A 26,454-nucleotide genomic window follows, 5' to 3' on the forward strand; every position below is an offset into this window, starting at 1 on the left:
TAACATATGGGAGAACTGAGAGTAGCCCCTAGTTGTCCAGGTTGTCTGAAACTCTTTGGAGCTCAGCATCAGGGAGGTGGGTTCACGAAAGCATGAGTGTAAGGAAAGCTATTTCTGCACAGGGCACATGGAGAAACCAGTTTAGCCCACGCACATACACTAAGGATCTTTCACCAAAGAAATTCCTTTCTGAAGCATTTGTGCCTTGTAATTAGTTCCCCTTATTAATTTTGCAATGCCCTGGTCAAGCATTGACAGCACTCGGGAAGAAAGGGCAAGTTCCTCTGGTCTAAGCAATGCCATTTAAACCCATGGTAACGCCTGTGTACACATAGGACGGGGACAGCCAGGAGCTGAAATGCAGAGAAGCATCTGGTCAGTGCCACAATCAGCTTTGTTTTTCAAAGGTAAGGTATCTTAAAATGTATGGTAAAAAAAAAAAAAAAAGAGGAAAAGCTGATATTAAGGTAAAGCAAGCAGGTTTTCTGTGGAAAGACTTGGACTAACTGGTAACTGTATTTTCACATTCAGATGCTGATCTGAGCTTACCTCTGAGGTTAAGAGGGTACCAATGAGAGAGACCTGAAAGCAGCACTATCCCCAGCCTACAGAAGGACTTAGATAGTAGAAGCACTGTTCAAGCACATGCAAAAAATATCTGTCATTCATCGCTGGTCTTTCTGTCCCTTTTTAGGAATGGCTCACTAATCAGATTAGGTGTTCCCACTGTGATTCGTTGCCAATTACACACCAGTAATAAGGGGAGAAATTAAACATTTCCTGAATGAGCTCCAAATGCAAAAACTGGTCTCCCAAACATAGCTCACAAGTCACAGAAACCAGATTTACTTTTCTTTTAGATCTCAAGCAGGGCAGGAAAATAGAGCTGAAGCTCCCCATAAACATACTTTCCAACCAGCAGTTGACCCAGAAGACCCTACCAGGGATATCTAAGTGCTAGATAAGGGCAGGCCAGTTCCAACCACACACAAACTCACCTCAGCTTGTGCTCCAAGTGCTGGAAAAAGGCAGGAATCAACTTAATTCCCCTCCTCCTGACAGCAACGGTGAGCACCTGAATTCTATAGACAAGGGCTATGTTTTCTTAGCTTTTATAAGCACAGCAATGCCCCAGTTCAGGCTGAGTGCATCTCCTAGAGCTTTGGCAGTACTTCCCAGGGGGTTTCTCTGATCCCAAGGAGGCCAGTGCATGGTCAAAGGCTTGAATCCCAAACCTCACACTTGTAGCTATAAACGTCTCGCTGGCATGAAATCCCTCTGTGCCTCTGCCATACAGTTGCCACTAAAACCTACTAGTTTGACCAAAGAGATTAAAGCTACTCCTCTTCAGGCATACCCGAACCCAAAATCCCAGGACAGTCTTGGGAAAGTGCAGAGGCCACTGATTTAGGAATGTACAACTCTTAAAACAACCAGTTTCCCAGCTATACACTGTTGGTGTCTTTTGTAGAGTATGACAGGTTCTGGGATGTGCTTAGGCTTTGGCTGTTTTTTCCTTAGCACACTAATTTGTAGATTTTGTAGGAATCCCCAGATTCCTCCTTACCCCTGTGGGATGACAAGATGCTGCAGAAGGGGGCAATCAAGAAGCATCTCAAGTCACTGGGTTACTCCTCTGTCAGTTTCACTGTGCCTACAGCCACCACTCCAGGGTCATCCAGTGGTCTGCCTGTTGGTTAGCTCCAGTGAGAAGACATGCAAACACAGACAGGAGCTTTTAAGGTCATTCTCTAGCTTGTCTTTTTGAAGGCATTGGTACCTTCTGGTTTTTGGAAGGCTGAGTGACTTGAAAAGTTCAGCCCAGGTGCACACAGCAAAACGCCAACAGGGTTTAGGTTTTGTTTGGCTTTCCAAGCCTAGATGCCTCTCCCTGAATGATTAAATGGAATAATCCTGTCTCAGTTTTGAGAGCACTGTCTGGGTGAGAGAAGAGCCAGGACCACATTTCAGGAGGGTATTAATCTTTACCTGTTCACTGTAAGCTACAAACCAAGATGCTCTGAGAAAACTGCAGTTCTCTAATGGCTATTGAGGGACACACCAAACTCAGCCTCCATCCCTCATGTCTCCTCTCCTGATGACCGGGAAAATACAAACCTACAGCGGGTTTGCGTGCTGCTGAGAGGGTGAGGCCCAGGGAGAGCTGATGCTCTGCACAGAGCTGCCGCTGTTCGCAGGAGAATGGCTGTGTTCAGGGGCTTATCTGGGCAACGACTTTCCTCCTGTGAGCCCAACACATCGTAAGTTTTCTCCTAAAACTGCCAACATCAAGCCAAAAGAGAGCTGAGCTCTATTTCGCCTGTCCTAAAAGAGAAAGAAAATAACCCAGAAGTTAAATTTGTCCTAGTCTCTGATGGACTAGAGAATTGGTCCTTGCTGTCCCAAGTCCCAGGTTAAAGCCCCGTCCACTATACCATTCTCTCCCTCTGGTGTGCCTGCCTTTCAGCTAGCTGGAAAGAAGGGGATTTTTGTCTTGTACAACTCCAAGAAGCCCCTCTGAGCCCTCGCTCACCTTCCCCGTGTGCAGTCAGTGTACTCAAGCCTTGCAGGTTGGCTTCTGAATTTGGCCCTTTATGAATAGATCACTATGCTGGCTGCTCCCAGGCGTACACAGCCAGTTGTATGTGGGGGAGAATCATAAGCCAGGGCAGGAATGCTTGTCTGGCGGCCTTTCCTGGCCTCCAAGTGTCTGCTGACTTCTCTTTTTTCTTTCTTTTTTTTTGTCTCTGCCACCTAATTTTTAAGCTGGGTTTCGATCTTCTCTGCCAGTGTAAATCAGGAGAGTCGCTCCAGACTGACATCAAGTGGGCATGTGTGTGCTTCGGAGCACTGCTGTCTTAACTCTCTGGGCATCTTGCAGCAGATGGGACTTGGGATACGTGACGGCACATTTCTACCTGCTGTCTTATCCCCTCTCTGGATCAGCTGGGGCCTGTTCGGTGTCTCTTTAGTCAGCAGTCAGCTGAAAGAAGACAGGTCAATGGTGAAGAAAAGAAACAGCTAAGAAGCCCTCCTATTTATACACGATCTTCATGCTCTCACCCACCCTTTCCATATATATTATATCTTGCTTCTGCAATTAAAACACATTACTTAAGGAGAAGATAATATTTCAAGCTGAAGAATAAGTTGGAAAGCTGTGTTTTTCATTTACATGAGTTAAACACACAAGGGACAGCTGGAATGGCAGTTACAATTAGACTACCCATTAGGACGCATTAGATGACATTAACCCAAGACCTCTCAGGTCCACTGCAAAGCTGTCGGGCTGCAAAGCAGTATTAAAAGCAACCTAGAGCTTTAAAGTGACACTCATGTTCAGTGCAAACATTGAAAGGGATTTTTTTTCCTCTTCGTGACATGGCATACGCTCAGTGTTGCTGCTTCCAAACTACAGGGGCTTGGCACTTCTTTTAAAGCCTTTATAAGGTCGAAATCAAATGCTGCAATAACCTCGCCGCTACTGCAAAAGTATTCCAGAAATGCTATGCAAAATGCACCAGCAAGCATAGCCAGATGAGGGTGTGACCAACCAGACACCCTTCCCAAATGCTGCTTATTCATCTTTCCCATGCGTGGTCGTTAAGACTGGAAATTATCCATCTTCCTGGTAAAGAAAGAAAAAATACTGATGCATCAAGCCACTGAAGAGCTACATACGCGCTACTGCTTTTGCAATATCTACCATGGCTACTCATCTGGGCTGTGATTTTTCTCCTGGGATTGAACTTCATGAGTCGCCAAAGACAGAGCATGAAACACCTTTCAAACATTTAAGAGACTCAGAAGAAGCCTGAAATGAACTTAAACTCCAGAGCGCCTGCAGCTCTGGGTACCTCCTGAGATTTCACTCGCATAATAACTGAATTATTAACTAAAAAAAGAGTGGTGTGTGGAAAAATGAAGCCACTAGCTTGCATGTGGCTAGAGATCTACAGGGATTAAGAAGACGTTTAAAAATACCAACCTTTTTCCAAATGTCTCCTCAGTTACGAGAGGAGAGTTGCCAATGGGAGATCATGAATGTTTTAAGGGAAAACAATCATTCACAACCAGATGCACTGCTGAGACATGTTTGGAGTCCCAGAGACCCTACCCAATCTCCCTTGCATCAAACTACCTGATCCTCTCAAAATCACTAGTGAGCTCCTGTTTGTAAAGCTGCAGAATATCAGTTATAGCTTTTTGCAAAAATGCTGAGTTGTCCATGTCAAGAAAATTATAGAAAGTCAGGCTATGGGCAGGAGGGGGAGAGGGTTAGAAAAAGAGAGCATTGTTTATGGAACATGAAAAGCTCCAGCAACACAATATATGGAATTCGGAGGGAAACAGGCCCTCCTTTCTTTCTGTACAATTCAAATAATTCCAATGGCAGACTGGATATTCCCCGAAACGAGTTAGAAAAGCACAGGGCTGTCAAAGCAATTTAGAAGGGAAAGTTGAAGTAAACATGGTGACCTTTTTTTTCTTAAGCCTAGAAGACCTGAATGGTACTCTATATAGTGTATGCTTTTCATAGGAGAGGAAAAATTATTAGCTGGACATCCAGCCCAATGCGAGGAGACCGCATGGACATTTAAAGAGAATGAGTACCCCTAGATACGGTCTCAGCTCAGGCATGATATCCAACATGCACACCGAGCTCTAACCTTTTTCAGGAGGTCTCAGGTTCTCATTAAGGAAAAAAAAAAAACCCTTATGAAGTCCCGCTACTGACTTGGAGTTGTCATCTTCTGTAAATGCACTCTCCTACTCCCCCAAGATGCTCTAGAGATCAGGAAGACAGACATTTTTTACTGCTCTGACAGTTCATGAAGATGGAGATTGACCATTAAGAGCAAAATACCCTGAATTCATACTTTCCCTAACTCTGTTCTCCTTACTAGTGTCTTGCTTCCTTACTCCAGCTCTAAGTAGGAACTAACCCCTGAATTTGAGGGACTTTTTGACCTTTTGACTAATTTCTCCAGGAAAAGCCTCTTTCGGCCTTGTGCAAAGCACATGAAGGATTTTATTCTCCATTGTTATGGAAAGACAGTTTCCAGCATTTTGCATGATTCAGTTTTCATCAATAAAAGGAGAGGTAACAGAAAAGACAAATAGTTCATGACTATTTTCACTTCCCTACCTGTCCTTATGATTTATATATATATAAAAAATTATTATTTGATTATGATATGATATAATTTTGAATAACTTGATCTAAACATATAAGGCTAATGAAATCACAAGGCCTCTATTCAGCCAGGTCTAGAGCAATTATATCCAGTAAAACTGCTTGGTTATATACTTTATTCCTCTAGGGACTTCTGTTCTTTAAAATACCACTTTCATGGAAGAGTTTCTATCAAACAGAAGAAAAGCTGCACACTCTGCCGATTCAGGGAGATAGTGGATCCAGCCTCACTCACTTATCATTTGAAAGACTTATTGCCTGGTGAGCAATCTTACCAGGACTCACTTGTTTAAATTATCTACATTAATGGATGACCTGAAACGTAAAGAAGTCAGTCTGGCTTTCTCCTGCATAAAGCTTACTGTCTAATTCACTCCTGACTTGTGCATTTGAAGGGAACGGGGCTTGTTTTTTTCTTTTCTGACACTATTTGGGCTTTTGAGTGCAAAGTTAAGAACGACACCGACAAAGAGCGTTCATGCAGTTTGAGCTGCCTGCATCACTTCTGCAGAATGGGGAGGGTGGGAGTGTAAACTGGAGTATAGGAATCTAGGAACCAACCAAAATTTTTTTAATCTTTAAATAGAAAACTTCATTTGATAGTTTTAATTGCACTCAGGCAGACAACATGCTGCTGTTGTTTTTTTTTTTTTGAAAGGGGCAGTAATTCTGCTTTAGGACAGATTTGCTTATTTGTTTCCATCAGAACAGAACTTAAAGTATTTCTAGCTTTTAATTAGCAGGTGGGCAGCCTCCCCCATAACTCCTTCATGAATGACTCTGGATGTTACGGCTTCACATAAATCACTCTGACATGACCATGATGTGCTCTGTAGAGCTCCTGACAGCCACGAGGTGTCTCTAGGAACTGTCCCAGAAAGGGTGTGAGTCCTGGTTAACAAACAAGACAGAACTGAAATTCAATCTCTGCAGAAGCCTGTTTGTTTGTCTGTAGTTGTAAAAACTTTCTTTAATAAACGACTCCTAAAAGAGAGAGCATGATCTTGCATATCATGACAGCTCTATCCAAATAACTGAGCAGTACTAATACCAGAGAAAATATATTTTTACAGAGTCAAAGAATGGTAAAACAAGGGGCTACATCTGGAAGTAGTAAAGGAAAACCTTAAATATGTTAGGAAAAAGTTCTAACAGTGGAAGTCACTTAGACAAAGGAATACGTTGCTAGTAGAGAATGCATGAGGCAACGCTAGAAAGAGGTGCTTCAGAGATGAATTTTGAATTTTATCATAACAACACTGTTTGGCTGTGTCATCAAGAGCATTAAAACCCATGCTGATTCTCAGAACTTGAAATCTCATAATCCGAAACCTACATCTGCATTTGGGCATCAGCAAAGCACACAGTAAATGCTTTCTGCACAGAGCAACTGATTAGGACCTAGAATATAATTGAAATATAGGAAACAGAGCTTGTGTCAGGGAGACGTCATTGTCCCAATAGTCACTGTCCAAGGAATCAGCCAACAGGGACTTCTACTGACTGGCTCTTTTAAATCTCACTCTGCACTTACCAGTCAAATAAAACTATGCATAAATGAAGAAGAACGGGGAACAGATACAGAAATTGCTTTAAAACCAAGCAGCAAAGACGAACAAGCATTGCAAGCAGAAGGTTCAACTTTTGACTCAAAAACTTAACTAGGCAGCTTTATCTCCCTAGTGACAGAAAGAAAACACTTCTTGGGAGCAAAGAGAAAGATGAGGGACTGAAAGTCCAAACCATGGTCACCTCTTCAATCCAGCTCTTCAAATGAAAGGGTAAGTTGGTTGTCTGTAGTCAAAGTCTAAATGCAAGAGATCTGGGTCATGTGAGCTACAAGAAACGAAGTCCTGGAGCTGCAAGAGCTGCCAGAACTGTATTTGTAATTCAGCCTATGTGGCTTCCATGTACGTGGTTTTTATTTCTGAAATGAACTTCAAGCTAAGACAATGTAGGATAGACCTGCTATGCCCTGCTCCTCATTTTGATCCAAAACTACTTCATGAACAATGACTGCTCACAGCATGACACTACTAAATGTGAGCAGAGATCTGACCCACTGGAAATCAGATGAAAATACATATTAAGTCTCCTATGGGCAAGAAGAACTGGTAAGTTGTAAAGCTCTATAACTTTCCTGGTGTCTATAAATAATGTATTCTACAGAGGTAAAGTCACCCTATCTCAGACAGCCTGCCAGTCAGGCATCCTGGAGTTGTGTTAGAGAGCTCCCATCGAGGAAGCACCTGAGGACTTTCTCCTCCATTAATATATTCATCCAAAGCTGCTAAGAGACTTCCACCTCTATTGCTTTCCACAGTTCAGGAGGAACAACAACTGTATCTCAAGAAAAAAAAAGTTAAAAATTCAGTCTTTTCTCTCTTTAATGTGCTGTTATGAACTAACAGCACAAAAATGTCCATTTGGGTCAGTCATCGGGCTCTTGTTTTGCTGATAAGACTCCTGGGTTTTTCTAAATTCACTTCAAATTTGAAATTGAGACATTTCAAGGAACTTTTTTTTTCCTTAAATACAGATAATTACATAAGCACTGTTTCTGTTTTTTAAAAAGCATTTTCCAAAAATAAATAGCTCTGATATCTTGCCCATCTTGCATGCAGACAACTGAAATACAAAGGGCCACATCATGACTGTCTGAGGCCCCAGACAAGTCTTGCCCTCTGCTGATACAGCTCGTCTGCAAGCACAGCCCTTGATAAGCTTGGAGTAGCGCATGTAAAGCCCATGGGATCCAGGTGGCCCAGCATGCTTCATGGATCACGTGAGGTATATCCTACATATGGAGAACGAGCAGGAGAAGAAGTAGTGACAGACTACTGCTCTTTCAGAGCCTCATGTACCCACCAAGTCTTTGACTCATCCCACAAAATTTTTAGACACCTCAAGTTTAATTTTCCTGGACTCCACCCACAGTTACTGGTTACCCGTTCTGCAGACCACATTGAGCTGCTGGTGCAGCAGCTTTGCAGCTGGTCTGCTGCCCGCCGGGCAGAGCAGCCGCAGGAGGTGACAGCAGTCTGGCGTAACTGGCCCTGTTCTCCACTCCCTCTGCCTTGCAGCATCATCCATTGCATCCCACTCCTAAATCCTGGGCTGCCACCAGAGTCTTTGCCTTGAGCTTGCGCCCTCCAGCGCAGCAGACTCCTGTCCCAGTGGTCCCGTCTTGCTGTGGACTGAGTGGAGGCTCTGCTGGGTGAGGAGATACCAGCTCTGTGTAAGGGACAGGTCACAGCACAGAAGGGACCCACTGGCCATACCAAACGCTAACCTCCCTGCAGTGCTGAAGGCTCCCAAGAGAAGGCTAAAGTTTGAAGCAAACAACTTTTCCTTACAAGACTAAGGGGCTGGTTTGGCTTTATGTTGTCTAGAACTGGCCTGGTCTCATTTTCCAGGGTTGGAAACGGCTTATACACCAAGAACTCGCACTCTGTCTCTAAATAGAGGTTCAAATCCAACAATGGCCAACTCAGGATATTAAAAAGTGACAACAGGTAAGCTGAACCACTGCTGGCTAATTCTTTACAGCCTGTGGCCTGAACCAAGTGTGAATCAATGGCATCTCTTGGATTTGGACAAGCTGAGGTAACCCAAGTTAGCTTAAAAGACCTCATTCACTTCAATCCTTTCTGTCTTACACTTGGACAACCCTTTCCTCTTCACAGACTCCTCATAAAGTGCTATGACTTACAGTATAAATACACAAGGCAGATGGGGGTCAACATTATTCTCTCCTTACAAACTAGGGGTGCTGTTCAGGGATGCTTGCCGAACGGGTGGATGCACCCAGTCAGCCTTGAGGCAGGTAAGTTCTCGTGAAGAGGAAGAGAACTAGGCAAACAAGACCAAGGACATGCTCTTCCATTGATCCCAAATATCACAGGGAATTCAAAGGGCTTCCAACAAGAGGAAAGGCATGTTTGCTGAAATAAAACCAGTATTTTTACTGTTTTGATAAGCACAATGGATGATAAGAGGTCTTGGAAGGCATTTATTCCACTTCACACTGGAGTGCTGCTAAAGCCAGCATGGCAAGAGGCTATAACCCTGTAAACATATGTTGTGTATTAGATTCTGATCTGGCAGCTTGCCTTAATTTTGTTTTTTTAAGGCTCCAGCAAGTTCCAAATACACTTCCACGTTTGTCTTCCAGCAAATGAGCAAAAGGCAGACTGCTTGAGCGACGGGGACCCTGGAATGCACCGGACTTTGAATTAGCAAAAGAAAAAGCCTCCATTAGTGTTGGCACATCAAACAGAGGATGACAGAAATATCACAAATTCTCGTTTCTGTCCCTTTCTCCCAGTTTTTTCTTTTTCCAGAGTGCACTTCACAGCTGCTGAGAACTGTAATAACTTTAGTGTCCTCTGTTTTAACTATCGACATGGGCAGGGATGACAAGGGAACACCTTTCTAGGCAATTTTGTTACACCCAACTCCCCACCAAAAAAGCACCCCACAGAGCATCCTCTCTGTAGCAATTATTCTGGGTCCCTGTAGGCACAGATGAAGAAATTATTTCGAGAGGTGTTTTAGACTGCTCAGGACTGAGAGTTCCACCTCATATAAACAAACACTGTTACAAGAGGTAAAATTGATATGGATTATCCAAGGAATGTACAGATTGAATAAGCAATTTGATAATTAATGGAGTTGACAGGCACTTTCTAATAGTACACAACTATGTGCAGACTGAACGGTTTCATATACATGCTGAACCAAAGACAGTATTAATTTTTAACCCATTTTATACCTAATCACTCAGATGAAGGAAACACATTTTTTTTCCTCTTGGGTATTAATCTTGACCTCCTAGAGCCCGATTATTAGGAAATAAATCCTTTGCACTTAGTACTGTTGAAAACAATAAACCCACAGATGTCTTGTACAGGAAGATTTTTTTTCTGAAAGATTGTCTGAAGAATGAACTTTTGATTACTTTCTAGGCATTGATTACTTCTTTTATGTCCTGCAGCTTAAATGCAGCAGTTTTGCTCTTAATAAAGAACTGCGAGGTCAGTTGCATGAGTTTGGGGAATTTCTGAAGAAACCCACTTAGCTAATACAGAGTTCATTTTATTATTGCCTTCCAAGCAAGCCAAACCACCGCTCCTACAAGCCCAGCTGCAGAAACTAAAGATACTTCGTAAGCTCTTGAGCAAAGCACTGTCCCACCTGGCAGGACATCATGATAATTCATTGTGCATGGAAGATACCATGACACTTTGAACTGCATGGGGAGAAAGGAGTAGTATTGTAACTGCTCCCACATGGGAATGAGATACTCAGTGTTTTCTCAGCCTGGAGAAGGTTGAGAGATGAAGCCTTTACATGCTTCACAACTTCACCCCTCTTACGATCACAAAACAGGCATCTAAGACATTTGTTTCATGGCCTCATACCCTAGACAATATAAAAATATTCTAAAGCTTGCCCTCACAGTAACCACCTATGGAAATAACATTAGGTCAGTCTTACTTCACCCATACCCCCCACTCCTTTAGTGAGGAAATCAAAAGCCAGATGAAGCTGCCTGTGTCCTCCATAAAGGCTTTGAGAGAACGGAAGGGGCTATATGGAAGCATGTTGGCTCCGGTCATGTTCAAACTGTAGGTAATTGCAAAATACCTATTAAATGACCTCAGTTCTCCAGCAAGAGGTAGATGAACAGCCATATGGAGTTAGATCTGAGGTGTTTCAGGCCCATTATTCTGTCCAGCCAATAGCCAAAAGCAGATACCCAGGGAAGAATATATTAAATATATCCCCCCATTAAAAGCCTTGTAGATGGGGCACAACTCTCCCAACCTGTTGGGAACCCAGCAGTAGGTCAACTTGCTATGACTAATCAAACATCAAATGACACACTGCTGTGTGCTAACAGCCTCCTACCCCAGCCCCAGCTGCAGCTGCCTTTGAAGAAAGGTGCAATGCCTTCTGCATGGATGTACACGCCGAATAAAGTCTTTTAAAGCATGTGAGAAGGAAAGCTGTCATCAAAATGTACTGGGCAATTACGGGTTGAAGGTTGAACTATTATTACTTCGTGGCCTCCCATTCCCCTCCCCTCCAGGGTGGGAAGAAGGGGGGAGGATTATTCATTTGTATTCAAGCACTTCATTAATGTTTATAAGAGAATCCAAACATGCAAGCAAAACAAGGACGAAACACTCGCGCCAGACGTGTGATGCGATAAATGTCACTGGAGCAAATATTTAGAACTGTTTACAGAGAGGCCTATTAAGTCCTTTTTGAAAAGCTGTGCAGTGTTGTGGCTTGGTCTTTGCCTAGCAGCTCCGGCATAAACACATGGAAGATGGCTAAGTCTCTCTCTCTCATTTTGTTATGACATCTGGAAACCTAAGGAGGTCGGGAGAAGCCAACTGGCTGCCCTACTGCAATGTCTAGCAACAGGGCCTGCTTGTTGAATGATGGCAGGACATGCAAAGTGGAACTACTGAGTTCTTCAGTCTGTGCCAAAATCATTGGATTTTCAACACAATAATCCCCCAACAAAAGTTATTGCAACACAAAAGCCTTTGGTTCATTGCTAATGATGCAATTCTATGCTCTCTGCCATTTTTAAAGTTCATTTGTGTTTAAGAAAAATCAGTTTCATTAGGGAATAAATTAGGGTGCGAAGACGGGTGGAGCTGCTCTATTCGCCAAGGGATGGAGTCCCATAATCCCTCGCCTGAACAGCTGTATGTTCTGGAGTTTGGAATCAGCCTGGACTTCTGTAGATGTCTCCTTCACATCACCATCTAATTGACTCTAGTCCCTCCACATACAAATATTTATTTTTCTAAGAGAAGTAAGTAAGTTGAAAGGGATAAGAGAAATCTCTAGATGGATAAATCACAGTCTTAGCTCCAGATGTAATAACATATTTGGGATATTTCAGCTTCTGAAGCCATGCCTCTGTTTCTAACGTGTTATGTAAGGCCTACAGATATAAAATTGTCCTATATGTATATATTAAGGATCAAGGCTCTTTATCCAGATGCCCAGCTTGCTTCCTTTCTGTTTGGAAGGAATAGTGCTCAGAGCATACAGATGTACAGGTCTTGGTCTACTTTTTAAGCCTACTGAAATCACAAATAAATTAGAAGAACATTCACTAACTTTTTTTCTTCCTACTTCTCTTAGTGAATTATTTGGCTACACAAAATTCCTTTCCACATAAACCAGTGAGAAAGACACCTTGCGAAATTTCAAGGACCACAGAGATACAGTTTTGGGTTCCGGGTTCAAGGGCTGCATACTTGTTTAATTTGTTTTAAAGGGAACTACACTGTTTTCTTTACCCCGGAAAACCGAAAAACGGGTGCCAAGTCTCCTGGGATTCTCCCATCGGTATCTTCGAAGCTATACTCTCAGGTCTAAGCAATCTCAGCAAAACACACCCCTTCCTTCCCCAGCTGATAGGGAGGATGGATTACTAGATCTGACAGTTGCTGCGCTTGTTATTCTCTTAATAAATATGAGAAGGCTCTGATACTTTAGTGTGTTGGAAGAACAGGAAAATGCAAGTGACCACCCAATCGAACAGTAAATAAGCGTTGGTTGTCCCTACTGTATAACAGGGATCAGTCTTTTCAGACTCAACCTTCCAAGAGTAAAATTCTTCCTGGCTGACTTTTCCTTTTTATTTAGCCTCCTTGGCTAATTCTTGCAGAAAAGGCGTGACAGCTTAGTGGCTTGGTCTCAAACCACAGTCCCTTCCATGATACTATGTTCAGCCATCCTCCCTGCTCTAGGTGTCTTTTGCTACCCTTAATGTACCATCCTTGTTAGGAGTGCCAGGCCTTGAAACCTTGTCTGTAGTGTGCCGAACATCCACAGGGGAGAGAGAGGAATCCCTTCCCCTATTTTTGTTTAGCTACCTCCTGCTTCTCCGCTTTAGAGCTAACCCTCGGGGTTATTTATGTTGCACGACCTTGAGATAAATGGCATCTGGCAGGCTGCCGGATGACTTCGTGTTTCAAATCAAACATTCTCAGTTTCTCCCACTAACAATGGGAATAATTCCTGAATGCCTTTTTGGAGGTATTCCTTCCCATTTCATTGCCTGCCATGGAGTTCTTTGGTAACTACGTCAGGGCTAGTGAACTTTAGCTTGACTTTCTTGTAAGATGCAAGAACCAAGTGGTGTATGTGGTTTTCTTCTGTGGTTTGGTGTATGTGTGTGTGTGTTTTCTCTTTGTCCCAGAGTGTCTGCACTGCTGGTATTAGAGCTACAATTGTTCTATATAAAGCAAAGATCCCTTGAATGATCTGCCAAGGGCTTTATCTCTGAAAAATCTTTGTCTGTACTTGCTTTGCCGTTAACCAGTTTTGACTCTACTCTGTAATGGCTGGAGTTGCTTTGCCTTAACTGATATATATCAAAGAGAACTGCTAAAATTAACTGCTCATGAACTGTGTCCAGGATGTTAGATTAACTCATCTAGAATCCTTCAGTGAACAAACTGATTTACGATGTGTTATGACATTGTTACTTGATGTGTTGCACAACAACTCAATTTTAAAAAATGAAGAGTCTTCCATTAATAAGAGATAAATCTTTCCAGTGTAATTCAAATGAATCTGCAACAGCTTTAGAGAAAGCATGATAAGGGATCTTGTGTGGGTTTTGGTGATTGTGTTTTACATTCCTAGGGATATCTTCCTCTGGGATCTCTTTGTCAGTAATGACAAAAAACATCCAAAATATGCCAAAATATGACACCTTTTGAGAGATTATAGCTCTTTGTACTTCCCAAGACACAAAAGGACTCTACTACAAGTGATTCTCAACAACTAATACTTTCAGATTTGAGAATATACAGCAAGCACACCAACCGTGTTTTCTTTTAACTTCAGAGCCGTAACTTGCTGAAGTCTCTATATGGTACATCCCTTACACACTTATCCATTCCTAGTTAACACACAGCAGGTGCTCTAAACAGTCAGTTTCCTTCTCAGAAAAAAACACACCTTTATACATTAATATATAAGTAGAGTATTTTTTAAAAGCAAGCACTATTCCATTACGGGAAAATGAACCAATGTAATTGCTGACCTTAAACTGTGAAGTTTCTAGAGCGTGTTTCAGATGACTACACGTTAGAGGCTCGGGTCTCTCTGGATACCTTGAAAGTGAGTTTGAATTATATACTGTACAGCATGTCTCATTTCACAGCCAAGCCACTTGAGTTAATAAAGAAAATCCTCCCTGGCCTCACACAAGTAGCTGGGTAAAAAGCCAGCCAGTGCAAGTCTGCACACAGCGACAAGCCAATCCATAAAGTCAAATACTGTTTCATGCCTGCGAATGCCTGCTGCCTTGACCCTCTGGACTTCATCTCGCCAACAAAAGACCTGGATTCTTTCAGGGTGGTATAACCTGGTCTCATAGCCTGACGCTCACACCAGGGAGAAAATATCTTCCTGGCGTTATGCAAACGGAAAGGAGAAAGGCTGAAGGAATGGAGTTTCAGTTTGCTTGGAACTGTCTACAAATAGAGCATCCCAGTTGTCTGAAGGCCAGGTGACATTAGAATTTTTGTGGCCATAACTTCGTACTAGAAACCTGACTGTGAGTTACCTTCTTCAGCAAGTAAATAAGGAGATTTTTTGAGAATGTTCTTTCTAGGTTTACCCTGTATTAATCAGGAAAGAAAATATTTTTGAAAAAGAAGGACTTTCTGTATAATTGACTCTTATAAGAACAATAATTTTGAGACCACCTAGCATACTTGCACCTCTCTTGCTCCTGCGATATCCCAAAAATAAATAATTATCTTAGCTTGAAAGCAAACTATGAGTTAGCATCCCAGTTGGCTCCCAGTAGGTCAGGACCAGCTCTTCACACGGTGTAAGGCTTCGCTATTTCGCAATTAATAGCGCTATGATGGTTTTATGAGTGCATTAGAACACATTGGGATGTGTCCCATCACACTTCACTGCAATAACACTGATCTCAATGATAATTTCTAAAATCGTAAATCAATCACATGCCAGAAATAAAAGATCTTCAAAAAGTCAGGCATGTTTCTCAAATCACCCTTTTGCCCTCTCCCCCTCTGCTGACTCTGCGAACTCCTATACTGTGAGCATTTTGTCTCACATTTAAATAAATATTCCCCATCACTATTATGCTGTCACCTGTAATAGGAAAAGCCTGCAAGAAATCAAAGGAAAGCAAAATTTGTGCGGTGGCAGAAAGTGTACAGAGAATAATCAGTCTTCATTGTGATTGTTGACAAAAGCGAGGGAGCCTAATGGAGACCTTGGATTTAATACAGTCTCTAAAATACTGAGGAGATACTTTCAAGACATAGAATCTCCTGCTTTAAAGAAATATTTTCCCTGTGTTCCTCATAAGTTGACTTTTATTAAAATGGAAAGAGGTTTGAAAATAACTTGAAGATTTGTTTCCTTTTTCTCATTCCTTGGCTCCCGAAGGGAGCCTGATGAATATCGCTTTGCTCTATGAAGGCAGCTTCTCTGGTTTATGTATTGGGGATATCTGTGTCTCCCACCAGCTGCCCCAGTACAAGAGTTAGGTAGAAGAAGCAAGTCTGATGCAATCTGGGGAAAACGTAAAGCATTTCGTGTTGTTACCTTAATTGTGTTGTTACAGCTAACACGTTGGCTGTGACTGAATTACCAGCTTTTCTCCATGCCCACCTCAATGAACTCTGTGATTTTGCAGGGATACCCAAGCATGAAGAACTTCTGGACTGGAACTAATTTGAAAGGTTTCGTAACTTCCACACTAACTGAGTCTAGGAAAGGAAGAAATTAGAACACTTTCTTTTTTCCTATTTTTACAATCCTTTCTCTATTTGCCATTAGGGGTTTCTGGGAATGGTTCAGTGTTATCCCTGGCTTCAAGGGACACTCTGGAATGAGTACAACATATAGGATTTAATTCATACCAATAGTGTTTCACATCTAACACTGCTACCCACTGGTACAGGCTGCAATCCTGATTTTGAAGAGGTCAGTAATAAAACTCCCTTTTGACATCTGCAAGACTCTTCAGCTCTCAGTGTTGTTGAACAGAGGTGATCAGCAGTGGTCCACTGATAATAAATCTACTTACAATATTTCAGGGATGATGATTTCTTCAGGCATAACTGGCCTATGGGATTCTATGTATGATGAGAAATGGGGTGTCTAGGCCTATGTTAAATGACTCTCAGAGTGGAAAATCTCAGGTCTTTGATCTCATTCAAACTAAAAATACTTTTGCTAATGAGCCTCCTCAAGTCATACAACATCCATCCCAAAATGCTGAACACATGGTTTTAATTTACAGTTTTTAGCAACTTTCATTTATATTGTGCTAGAAGTCCTGAAATGACTTGCAGCAGAACCTCTAAAAATTGGAAATGCAAATGGTAAAGGACTTCTGTAGGAATAACTACTGATAAAAGCAGCAGTCATCTGTGCTAATTCCTGCTTGTGCTTCTGACACAGGTATTAACCGTGTCACTTCCAATTCCATGTGCATTTAAATGACAACTAGATCCAATAAACAATAACACAAGGCAGATATATTGTTCTCTTGAACACCAGAAAAGGCAAATCCATGGAGATGAATGAGACGCCGTCGCTACTAGCTGTTGTGATAGATACAACCAGTCGCGCATTTTAGTTGCATGTCTGTTCCCACTCTGCAGAGCATAGCCTTTTTCCAATTCCAGTCCAAGAACTGAGGTATTGAGTTCAAACACTGATATCTGCAGTTTTAAGCTCTGTAGGCACCAGTTTAATTTCTGGTGTCTCAAGCAAGCCGGAAACTGTAGTGCTTTATGGGTTACAGGAAGAGTATTAGGTTCACAAATTGTTGCAATGTACAGAAAAATGTCTTAGTGACTGCAAACTATAAATAATCTGAGAGGCTCAGAAAGATACTGAAGTTTTGCGATCATCCCACAGTGTTTTCTGCGGATTTTAAGTCTAGTAGCATCTAGGATCTGAATTGTTTGTCAGCTTGAAAGAGCGATTTGGGAAAGTGTGTGGACACAAGGCAGATGTTTCCCTGCAAAACAGGGCTCTTCTAACACTGACTCTTGAAAGTTAAAAAATGAAGTTCACGAAACACTGGTCATTGCTGAAAATCCCCATATTTTTTATCCTAAACACCGTGCTCTGAGGAAGTCACTTCACAGTCCCTCATCCAAGCATGCAGGGAACCCCTCTAATAGGACCAAAAGATGAAAGAAATCACACCAACTTCATGTGGCCCAACTTCATGTGGCTCAAGCAGTAACTCTGTGATTTCTTCTGCCTTTTACCTGTCTCATCAACTCCTAATGACAGTGAAGAGGTTCATAAGGGTTTGCAGTGTAAAGCCTAGCACAAGGCAAACCTGTTATTTTACAGTACGTGCCTCTGAAGTTCCCACATATGCTTTGCCAGGAGCTCAGCCACTGATCTTCGTCTCCGCAGGAGTGGAAGGTGAATGAGTGCCCTTGCTTAAGATCTTTTCTGGCCTTTTCAATACAGGAACCTCTGACTAGCGTGAATGATGTGGGCTGGCTTTATAACGTGGATTGCTACTCACTAGGGAGCTGAGGGGAGGCTGTTAAAGACTTTCTGAGGACTGTAGGTTGCACTATACTTGAAGTTGAGGTTTTCAAGGTCAATGGTTCGTTCTGTTTATAAGCAAAGCACTCTGGGCCTGGGGCAGGACCCTGGCTGCTGTTGCAACAGCGTCAGAAACTGACAGAAGACAACAAACAGAGAGAAAATCATTGCTGTGAAAATATCATTTATGGAGGAGTGGGGTATTTTGCACTTGCTGAATGAGCAGCTCGGAGGTGGCAAACAGCTCCAGGGGAGATCCCACAGGGATCCGAATGAAGCATTAGTGCCTAAGTACAGGGTCGTATTTGAGTCATCTGCTTCTCTTCTGATCCCCTTCTCGGAAGCAGAGCTCGGGGAGCGAATCTCCTCCCGGGAGCAAAGCAGGTGCCCGGTGTTCCCCGCGTCTCTCACGGCGCGGCGGGGCCCGGGCTCCCTGCCCAGCACCGAGCATCACCGGAGCGGAGACCCTGCTCTGCCCTCAGCTCGCCTCTCAACACAGACACGGGAAAAAACAGCACAGTTCTGCTCTTTCACTTCTATACATTGGTAACGTTCAGCTGCCTCAAACACCATAGGGACTCCCCTGAGTGCCAGGCTAGTTCACCACTGGTTTTGGGGTGTCTGTTCCTTTCAAAGCTCACCTTATAAAGATGGAGTTCCTTCCTAAGAATGATCACAAGCAGCAGATAATTTTGCAAACAAATCAACCAGCAGAGCCCTCTTCAGAGCTGCTCCTGGAAGGCAAGCACACCTGTCCTGGGCTCAGATCTTACCAAGGGAGGTGTGAGGGATCAGAAGGAAAGGAAGAGCTTATATCTAACCTGTTCTACAAACGCCTCTTGCCGTTACATACACAATAAATACAATAGATGAATTGCCAGCTGTGCCTCAAGCCGTCATTAACTGGCTGGCTTTTTCTTAATAGGCATCAAATGCCAGGGTGGGCCTTTCCAGGGGGCTGTGGTGAAGAAGCACACAGCAACTGACTGTAAAGAGCAACACATACGGTTAGTTACAGCTATAAACCGTCAGCTGCTGATCCTTTCAGGTGTTACTGTGACTACTGTAGTTTTAATACCTGCGTAGTTTCACCCTCAGCAGTTCCCTTGGTAAAGACGTGAAGCAGCTCCACTAGTATTCAAACAGAGTCAAATAGAAGGATTTCTATTTCTGCTGTATTAATTTCTACCCTAAGTTTAATTTTACCGGGGGAATTTTTTTACCCTGGGGTGCAGAGGAGTGGGGGAGTGATAATTAAAGCCAGCAAGCTGAAAACTATGTGCACTATGTACAGCTATGAATAATCAAACCTTTTAACAACATTTCTTTCAACAATATTCAGCAACCAAAACAGATGATACTAATCTATTTTTGATGACTCTTGCCCTTTCCATGAAGCCTGAATTTTTTAAAAGCAAAAAGGCACAAGTTCTATTAGGCAAAACCCACTTTTCCTAAAAAAAAAAATTAAAAACAAACAAACAAAAAAATACTTCCTCAAATAAACTATACAGACTGTCAAAAATCTAGCTCTGAAACTGAGTCCTTTAATCCGGTTCAGAAGACTTTGAGCCTGGATCTTTCATTAGTACAAGCAGGCAAATTTCCCTTGAAATCAGTTATACCAGTCCCTGCCAGCTCTGAGAGTGCCAGCTTTATGATCACAGAAATGTTTAATTTTTCAAGGGGACAGGGGAGATGGAATAGCAAGCCCAGGCTGTAGCCCTGTCTATATATTACTGTGTCATGCTGTTCTGCTTCTGAAGGTCCAGCTCCAAGACTGCAGATCTGTCAATGACCAAATGTGATGGACCACCCATCGGCCCTTTATTAAACAGCACTTGTTCCCACTCTAATCCTATCACCAGCGTAATCAAAGCTGCCATGTCCCAGGGTTTGATGGAACAGCAGGACCTGGGAAATGAAGACTGATTTTGTTAACAAAGTCATTCCTGCCCCTTGAATGATGTCTCATTGGTAGAAAGCAGGGAGACGAGGTTTATTTGTGCAGAGAATGAGGCGGCAAAGAAATGAAAGGGGAAGAATGGTGAAGTGTGAAGTTTAATCTGGCACGGTCTAAGGTTTCTTTCTTTGAGGCCGTCTCTGATCCAATCAACACCGGTTTGATATTTAACATCTCCCCCTGCAGTTGGAAATGATACAGGCTGGAGAAGACTGGAGTCAGGGCTTCGCAAGCCCAAATTAGTGGAGAGAGAGACAAGGGGGTGTTGGTGGCTCCCTGCCAGCCTGATGGCTCCCCCCACCAACAGACTGGGATGAAGTCAGGCCCTGACACAAAATTATCGCCATGAACCTTGGGATTTGGGGCATCTGGCACGGGTTGAATGCAGATTCTCCCTGAAGAGAGCAAGGTCAGGATGGGACGGGAGAGGGATTTTATTTTTAACTTGGAGAAAGCGATATCAACACTGACTTGGTCTGCGGATCCCGGATCAACCACAAGCGAGAGCTTCTATCCACCTCCCCAGGGCGGAGCATTTTGGGTAGAGGAACAAGACCTTTCCTTGCTGCCCACACAGGCTTTTAGTGGGGACGTGATGCTGCCCAAGGGTGCTCAGCCCTGGGGCTGAGCAGGAGTCCCATCACAGCCCTGGGCAATCAGGGTGGACACAGACAGACTGAGCAGCCATAGGAGTCACCATCACCATCCCCTTTACTCCAACGACAGTATGTGTCAGCCTGGGGAGAGCTTTCCACCACAGACCCACATGAGCATCCCAAGGAGGGAAAGCTTAACCCTCTCCCAGGCTGGCCCTCGGAGGATGCGTGGACAAGTCCTCATGGTCCCTCACGCAGCGTCTCTGCTGGGAGCCCAGCAACAGAAGGCCCTGAATGCCATCCACCTCTCACCAGCTCTTCTCAGCCCTGCCCCACTTGATTTTGTACTTTTCTGGCCACTCTGTCAGTAAATATTTACCCAGTCAGACAGAAAAGTTGTCTGTTTCCTCTTCTTTGCATACCTCTTGTCAGTTTCTGTCCCACCTTCAATGAAAACCCTGAAACTTTGTATACCAAGGAGTGGTGAAATCAACCTGATCCAAACTTCATCTGAATTCCCCTGTTGCCAAGTGTCAACCCAAGCCTTTTGCTGTGGTTCAGACACCTTGCCACCAGCTGTACAATACCCAGGGCCTGGACTTTGTGTGACCAGCAGCTGCCAAGTCCAAGGGGAAGCGAGGATGCACCCCAGGGGTAGCGAGGATGCTTCCTCCACAAAAGCAGCTGGTCAGCGGGAAGGCAGCGTGATCAGAGCAGTGCCAGCTTGGGAAAGTGGCACAGAACACTGAGCCAAGATTTCAGGGGGAACCAAGCATCAAACTACAAAGTTTCTGGGCTTGCAACAGAAGACAATGCGCCATGCTCTACCTGCAAGAGCTGGCTCTCCAGGAAGCAGCTAATTATATGAGCCACCTTAATCTTTTCATCCGGCTAAGACAATCAACATTTCAAAGCCACGCAGAGGACGTTTCAAAGATTGTACTTGGTCAAAAATGCAAGTGTATCCGCTTTCTTTCAGACCAGATCAAAACCAAGTACCACACCGGGACCACTCCTAGATCTCCTCACGGTATCAGATTAACAGATTTGGTGCGTGTAGTCAGATTAAATATTTGCAGTAGCACAAAGCTGCCTTTGAGGGGAAGAAGTGAAAAAAAAAAAAAAAACACAACTTTTTTCTTTTTTAATTTGCTAAGGGCAAAAAATACTGGACTTTGGGGACGGAGAAAACAAAAGCACTGACATGATTCAGCAAGGCATGGTTTTAAAACCTGAATTCTGAATGCAGAAATTATGTGCAATATTCCCATAACAGTAATGCTGAAAACAGGTAAAAACTGCTGATGCCCTTAGCAGATTTGAGACTGTAATTTATCACAGATGTTCCCATCAAACTGTGCAAACACCTTAAAAGACAAAAGCTGCTCAATTTCTGATTGCCAGTTTAGTGTGTTTTAATTATGTGTTGCTTAAGGAAGGCTCCAAGACCTGGAATTGGGAGGCTAAACCTAGCAAGAATAATCCACTCCACTAAATTAGCACAGTAATACACCAAGCAGTAGGACTGCCAGACGGTGTGATAACATTACAAATCACTATTGTTAAACAACTAGCCAGGTGTCAGGATGCATGAAATCTAGAGGAAGCAAGAAAATAAATATCTGGTTTGTTTTGTTTAATTTTTGTCTCATGTTGTTCTGGTGGCCTTGTTCCCAGAAAAAGCTTCAGTCTAGGAAAAATCCTCCTGACAGTGATCTATTTTAGCAGTAATGTCAATTCTCTGTAATAATTAAAATGCAATGTACTTTTGTAATCAGCACAAACTTTTTGCATAAATTAGATTATTGTAGCAAAACAAAGGGGAAATTTTTGTTACTATTTAAAATGTAGCGAATGAGAGAAAAAGAGAATTATGGTAAGAGCAGCAGTGAGATTTGTGCTCTGTCCTTTTTGCCTTTCTCTGTCGCTCGCTCTCTAAAAAGAAAAAAATGTAATATGATTCACGTTTAAAAGGCTTCCAAGTGGTACATTTTTAACCAAGTGCTTTCACATGCTTGATTCTAACTGCCATTTTTGACCTAATACAACCAAACACTATTGGATGTCTGGAACGGTTAATTATTTTTACCACACCTTAAAGAAGGGGTTCAACGGAGAGGATAGGCACTTAAACCTTTCAAATAGAACAGGGGAAAACGAATTCCTTGTTTTGCATGTGTGTTAATTAATGCAAAGGTCCTGAGGGGCTTTCTTTTAATTATTTTTGTTGATAAACAAGAAAATCCCTTCAAAAGTATACGTAACCAATCTTCTCCTATGAGAGCTGTATGCAGAGTTAGACTTGAAGTATCGAATAAACCAAATGTTAGTGAAAGCGAGACTTTTTCCCCCTAAAACAGTTCCCACTAGACTTCAGAGAAGGGGGTGAAGGCACTCTAAGGACATTTTAATCACACCAAACATCAGTCCTGTGATCCTTATTGCTACATCACCAAGAATTTTTTTACTCGAATTAGGACAATAAGATAAAGCTGGAAATAGACTGATCCAACACTAATGACAAGAAGCAGGTTAAAAACGAAATAACATAGCAGTAACTGACACCATCTTCAATTTCCCCTGGATTATTTGTTTTCTTCCACACACATTCATTTCCTGAATTTCTAGTAAATCTGATTTCATATAAACAGTTTCACAAAGCAAAGTCAATAGCCCTGACCGTGTTCCTGATTAATCCACTGAAATGAAATAGATCGCATGGCTTAGTATTTGGTTGTTTAAAGCTAAATCCACTGAAAGAATTCTGGAGTCCAGTTACACCAATAACGTTTGTTTCTTAATCTACATCCGTTCCTTTTTGCTGAACTTTACCTGTTTTAAAAAGAAAAAAATCCACGCAGATAGCACACTTAATTTCCCCCAGTACGAGGGCGATGTGAGCCGGTTTGTTGTGACCTGAAGTGACTACTAAGAAGACGACTGACAGTTTGCACATACTTAAATCTATTTGAACAATGTCAAAATTTCTTTCTTCATTGTTCATGCCTCATCCCCTTCCTGACAAGTACCACAGAGCTGCTTTATTTAAAAACAAGCAAACAAAATCACTTTTTACCCAGGTCAGGGACAGGATGGGAGGCGCAGAAGTTCCTCCCACAAGTGGCAAGCTGGCGGACACACACATTCACGCCCTGGACATTTGCCTCTCAAATAAATAAAACACATGATAAACTCGCTGTCCACATTGCAGGATTTTTGCAGGCAGCATGGATGGGTGTGATGGAGAATGCGCAGCCCGATGCAAAGGCTGCTGAGGCCCACGAGTGACCCATCCCAGTGCAACAGTGTTGGGGTTGACCCCATAAACTGACTGAAACGCCAGGAGAACGGCCCCCACCTCCTGGGATAAGCCATGAGGCCCAGGAACCTCCTTACCTGGGAGAAGTTGAGCCCGTTCAGCGGGTGACACTGCTCTTCCACCCTCTCCACCGCACCCGTCGTCTTCTTCATCCTCTCGGCCTCCTGGGCGAGGTAGAGATCGAGCACCGGCACCCCTCTGGAGCGGATGTCCGTCTCCGTCAAGGAGTTCACCATGAGCATCACCCAGACGGGCCTCTTGCGCTCCCAGTTGCCGGCGATGGCGTTGAAGAGGTAGTCAGCGTAGAGCCCTTTGCCCCGCTGGTCCGGGGTCATCCAGTGGGGCAGCATCAGCTTGATGTAGTCCAGGTGGCGTTTGAGGCGGCGGTAGAGCTCCCGGGGCAGCACGTCCTGCAGGTTCTCCCCGTGGGGCAGCATCTGGCAGCTGGCCAGCCCCGAGATGGTGTAGGGGTCGGTGAGGTCCAGCTCGAAGTAGACGCTGGAGCTGGCGTGGAAGGCGGCCTTGGAGTTGTCAGGGATGAAGTCCCACACGCGCGTGTAGGGCACGTGGATGGTGCCGAAGAGATAGGCAGGGGGGTCGCGGCGGATGGTCCAGAGGAAGGAGTTGAGCTCTCCTTGCTGCGGGGAGGACAGTGGGGGCCGGTCAGCGGTGGAGGGCCGGAGGGGCAAGGCACAGCACGTGGGGGGAACGACACCCTCGTGGGCTCCGTCTCCCCCATCTCCCCGCACAAGCCCCGTCCGGGGTCGAAGCGAAGCAAAGCCCACGGACGCCAAGGGGCCCGCGTGGGGCGGAGACCCCCGGTGACCCCCGCTCTCCCCCCGGCCGCCCGTCCCTCCGGCCCCCCCCGCGCCCGCACCGCTCCCGGGGGACACGCGGGCAGCGCCACACCTGCGGGGTCACGCGCGTCCGCCGGGGCCACGCGCGTCCTCCCGGGCCGCGCGCACACGAACGGAGCGGGGAGGTGGGGGGGGGGGGGGGCCCTCCGCCCGCATCCCCCCCCCCACCTCCGCTACCTCCGCGCCCCGGCGGCTCCCGCGGAGCGCCCGCGGCCAAGTCGCGCATCCCCGAGCGGCCGCGCCCCCCGGCCCGGCACGGCCCGGCCCGGCTCACCGAGCGGGGCAGGTCGCACTGCCCCGTGTCCATCTGCTCCCGCCGGGCCGCGGCGTCGGGCAGGAACCCCCCGAAGACGAAGCAGATCAGCGTCAGGTTGAGTTGCATCCCGCTTCCTCTCGCTCTCCTCTCTCTCCTTCCCAGATGAGCCTTTTTGGATTTCTAGGATCTTTTTTTTTTTTTTTCCTTCCCCCTCCTCCTGCTCTTCCCCCTTTTTTTTTTTTGGCCTTTTTTTTTTTATTCAAACAAACTTTGCCAGTCCCATCTGCATCTGACAAGTGCAGGGGGAAGGACTGGCCGCCCCCTCCCTCCCATGCTCTCCCCCCTCCCGCCCTTTCCCACCCCCACCCCCTCTGGCTCCGGGCTTGTCAGAGGCGCTGGATGCTTTGGGGAGGACGGTTCTCATCGCCAGCCTCCGCCATGCTTTGATTTTGCAGACCGGAGAAGCTCCCTTCCCGCCCCCCCTCCTCCCCGGTCCGGGAGGCGGTTGGGGCGGGTGGAGGAGGGAATAGCCAGAAAATAAAAAAGTTTTTTTAAAAAAAAATAAGTTTGGGGTTGGTTTTTTTTTTTTTTTGATTCCGCAGCGAAGAGAAGCTCCCGCGGCGGCCCGGGAAGGGCGGGCGCTGCTCCGCGGGACGGCGGCGCAAACCGCACCGGGAGAGGCCGAACTCGGGCTCCGGCGGAAAGTTTCGCGCAGCCGCCCCGGCCCGCTCGCGCCTCCCGCCGCCGCCGCCAGGGGCCGCCGCCAGGGGGCGATCGCGCCCCAGCGCAGCCGCGCGGCGCCCCCTGCTGTGGGGCGGCGGCGCTCGCGCCTCGCCCGCCAACGGCCGCTGCACGAGCCGCCGCTGCACGAGCCGCCCCTGCACGAGCCGCCGCTGCACGAGCCGCCCCTGCGCCGCGGCGCCACCTGCGCGGCGCTTCCGCGGCTTCGGCAGAAAACCGAGGGGTTTCGGCATCCCCGCGCTGAAGAAACGTCACAAAATCGATCAGGCAGGGCTTGTCCCGGGGCGGGGGGGGAGCCGGGAGCAGCCGGCTCCTGCGGGATGCCCCGCGATGCCCCGCCGCCCCGCCCAGCGCTCTGCCCGGACCCCGCGCGGCTCCCGGGCGTGAGGCAGCGCGTGCTGGCAGCCGCCGCCTTCCCCGGCCCCTCAGAGCGGGGCCGCGGGGCTGCAGGGCAGGTCAAGGACTTGCATGGCCCCCCAGGGGCGCCCCCCAGCCCTCAGCCTCACGGGAGGATGGGGGGCGATCTCTGCCCGTGTGCTTTCACAGCGTGCGCATGTCCTGCTATCGCGGTTAGATGTCCAGCTTCCCACTCGGACCAAAAAAGCGCCTTCCTCCCACAAGAGCTGAGCTGGTTCTTGCTGCCAGGAACACATCCAGGATCCCTGAGAGTCTGGAGCTTTCTTAGGACGTTGTTGCAGCAGGTGCTCGGCTCCAGCAGCTGCAACTCAAGCCTCCTCCCGAGTGTGCACCTCTGTTAAAGCTGCATGGTTTCGGGGGAGAGGGCAGGCTGACAATGCCTGCTGCTGCAACTACTTGCAGCAACTCTGGGGGCCAGGGTGCCAGACATAGCCCCTTCTCCCTGCAGGACACCGCCGGGCCCCACCGTGGTGGTGGCCCTGGGTGTCTGCACCACCCAGCCTGC

At 45.4% G+C, this 26,454-nt stretch overlaps 1 protein-coding gene across 1 annotated transcript in view; it reads right to left on the reverse strand.

The window, feature by feature from the left end:
• The window catches only part of TRABD2B (TraB domain containing 2B), a 277,943-nt gene extending 253,004 nt beyond the window's left edge, over positions 1–24,939 (reverse strand). The window contains exons 1-2 of the mRNA XM_065656878.1: positions 24,810–24,939; positions 23,756–24,316 (exon numbers count right to left, since the gene is read on the reverse strand). Of these exons, the coding sequence (XP_065512950.1) occupies positions 23,756–24,316; positions 24,810–24,917 (669 nt within the window). The 5' untranslated portion in view covers positions 24,918–24,939. The remainder of the gene's footprint in view (positions 1–23,755; positions 24,317–24,809) is intronic.
• Between the last annotated feature and the right edge of the window lie 1,515 nt (positions 24,940–26,454).

Source organism: Caloenas nicobarica, chromosome Z, assembly GCF_036013445.1.
Source record: "Caloenas nicobarica isolate bCalNic1 chromosome Z, bCalNic1.hap1, whole genome shotgun sequence".
NCBI lineage: Eukaryota > Metazoa > Chordata > Aves > Columbiformes > Columbidae > Caloenas > Caloenas nicobarica.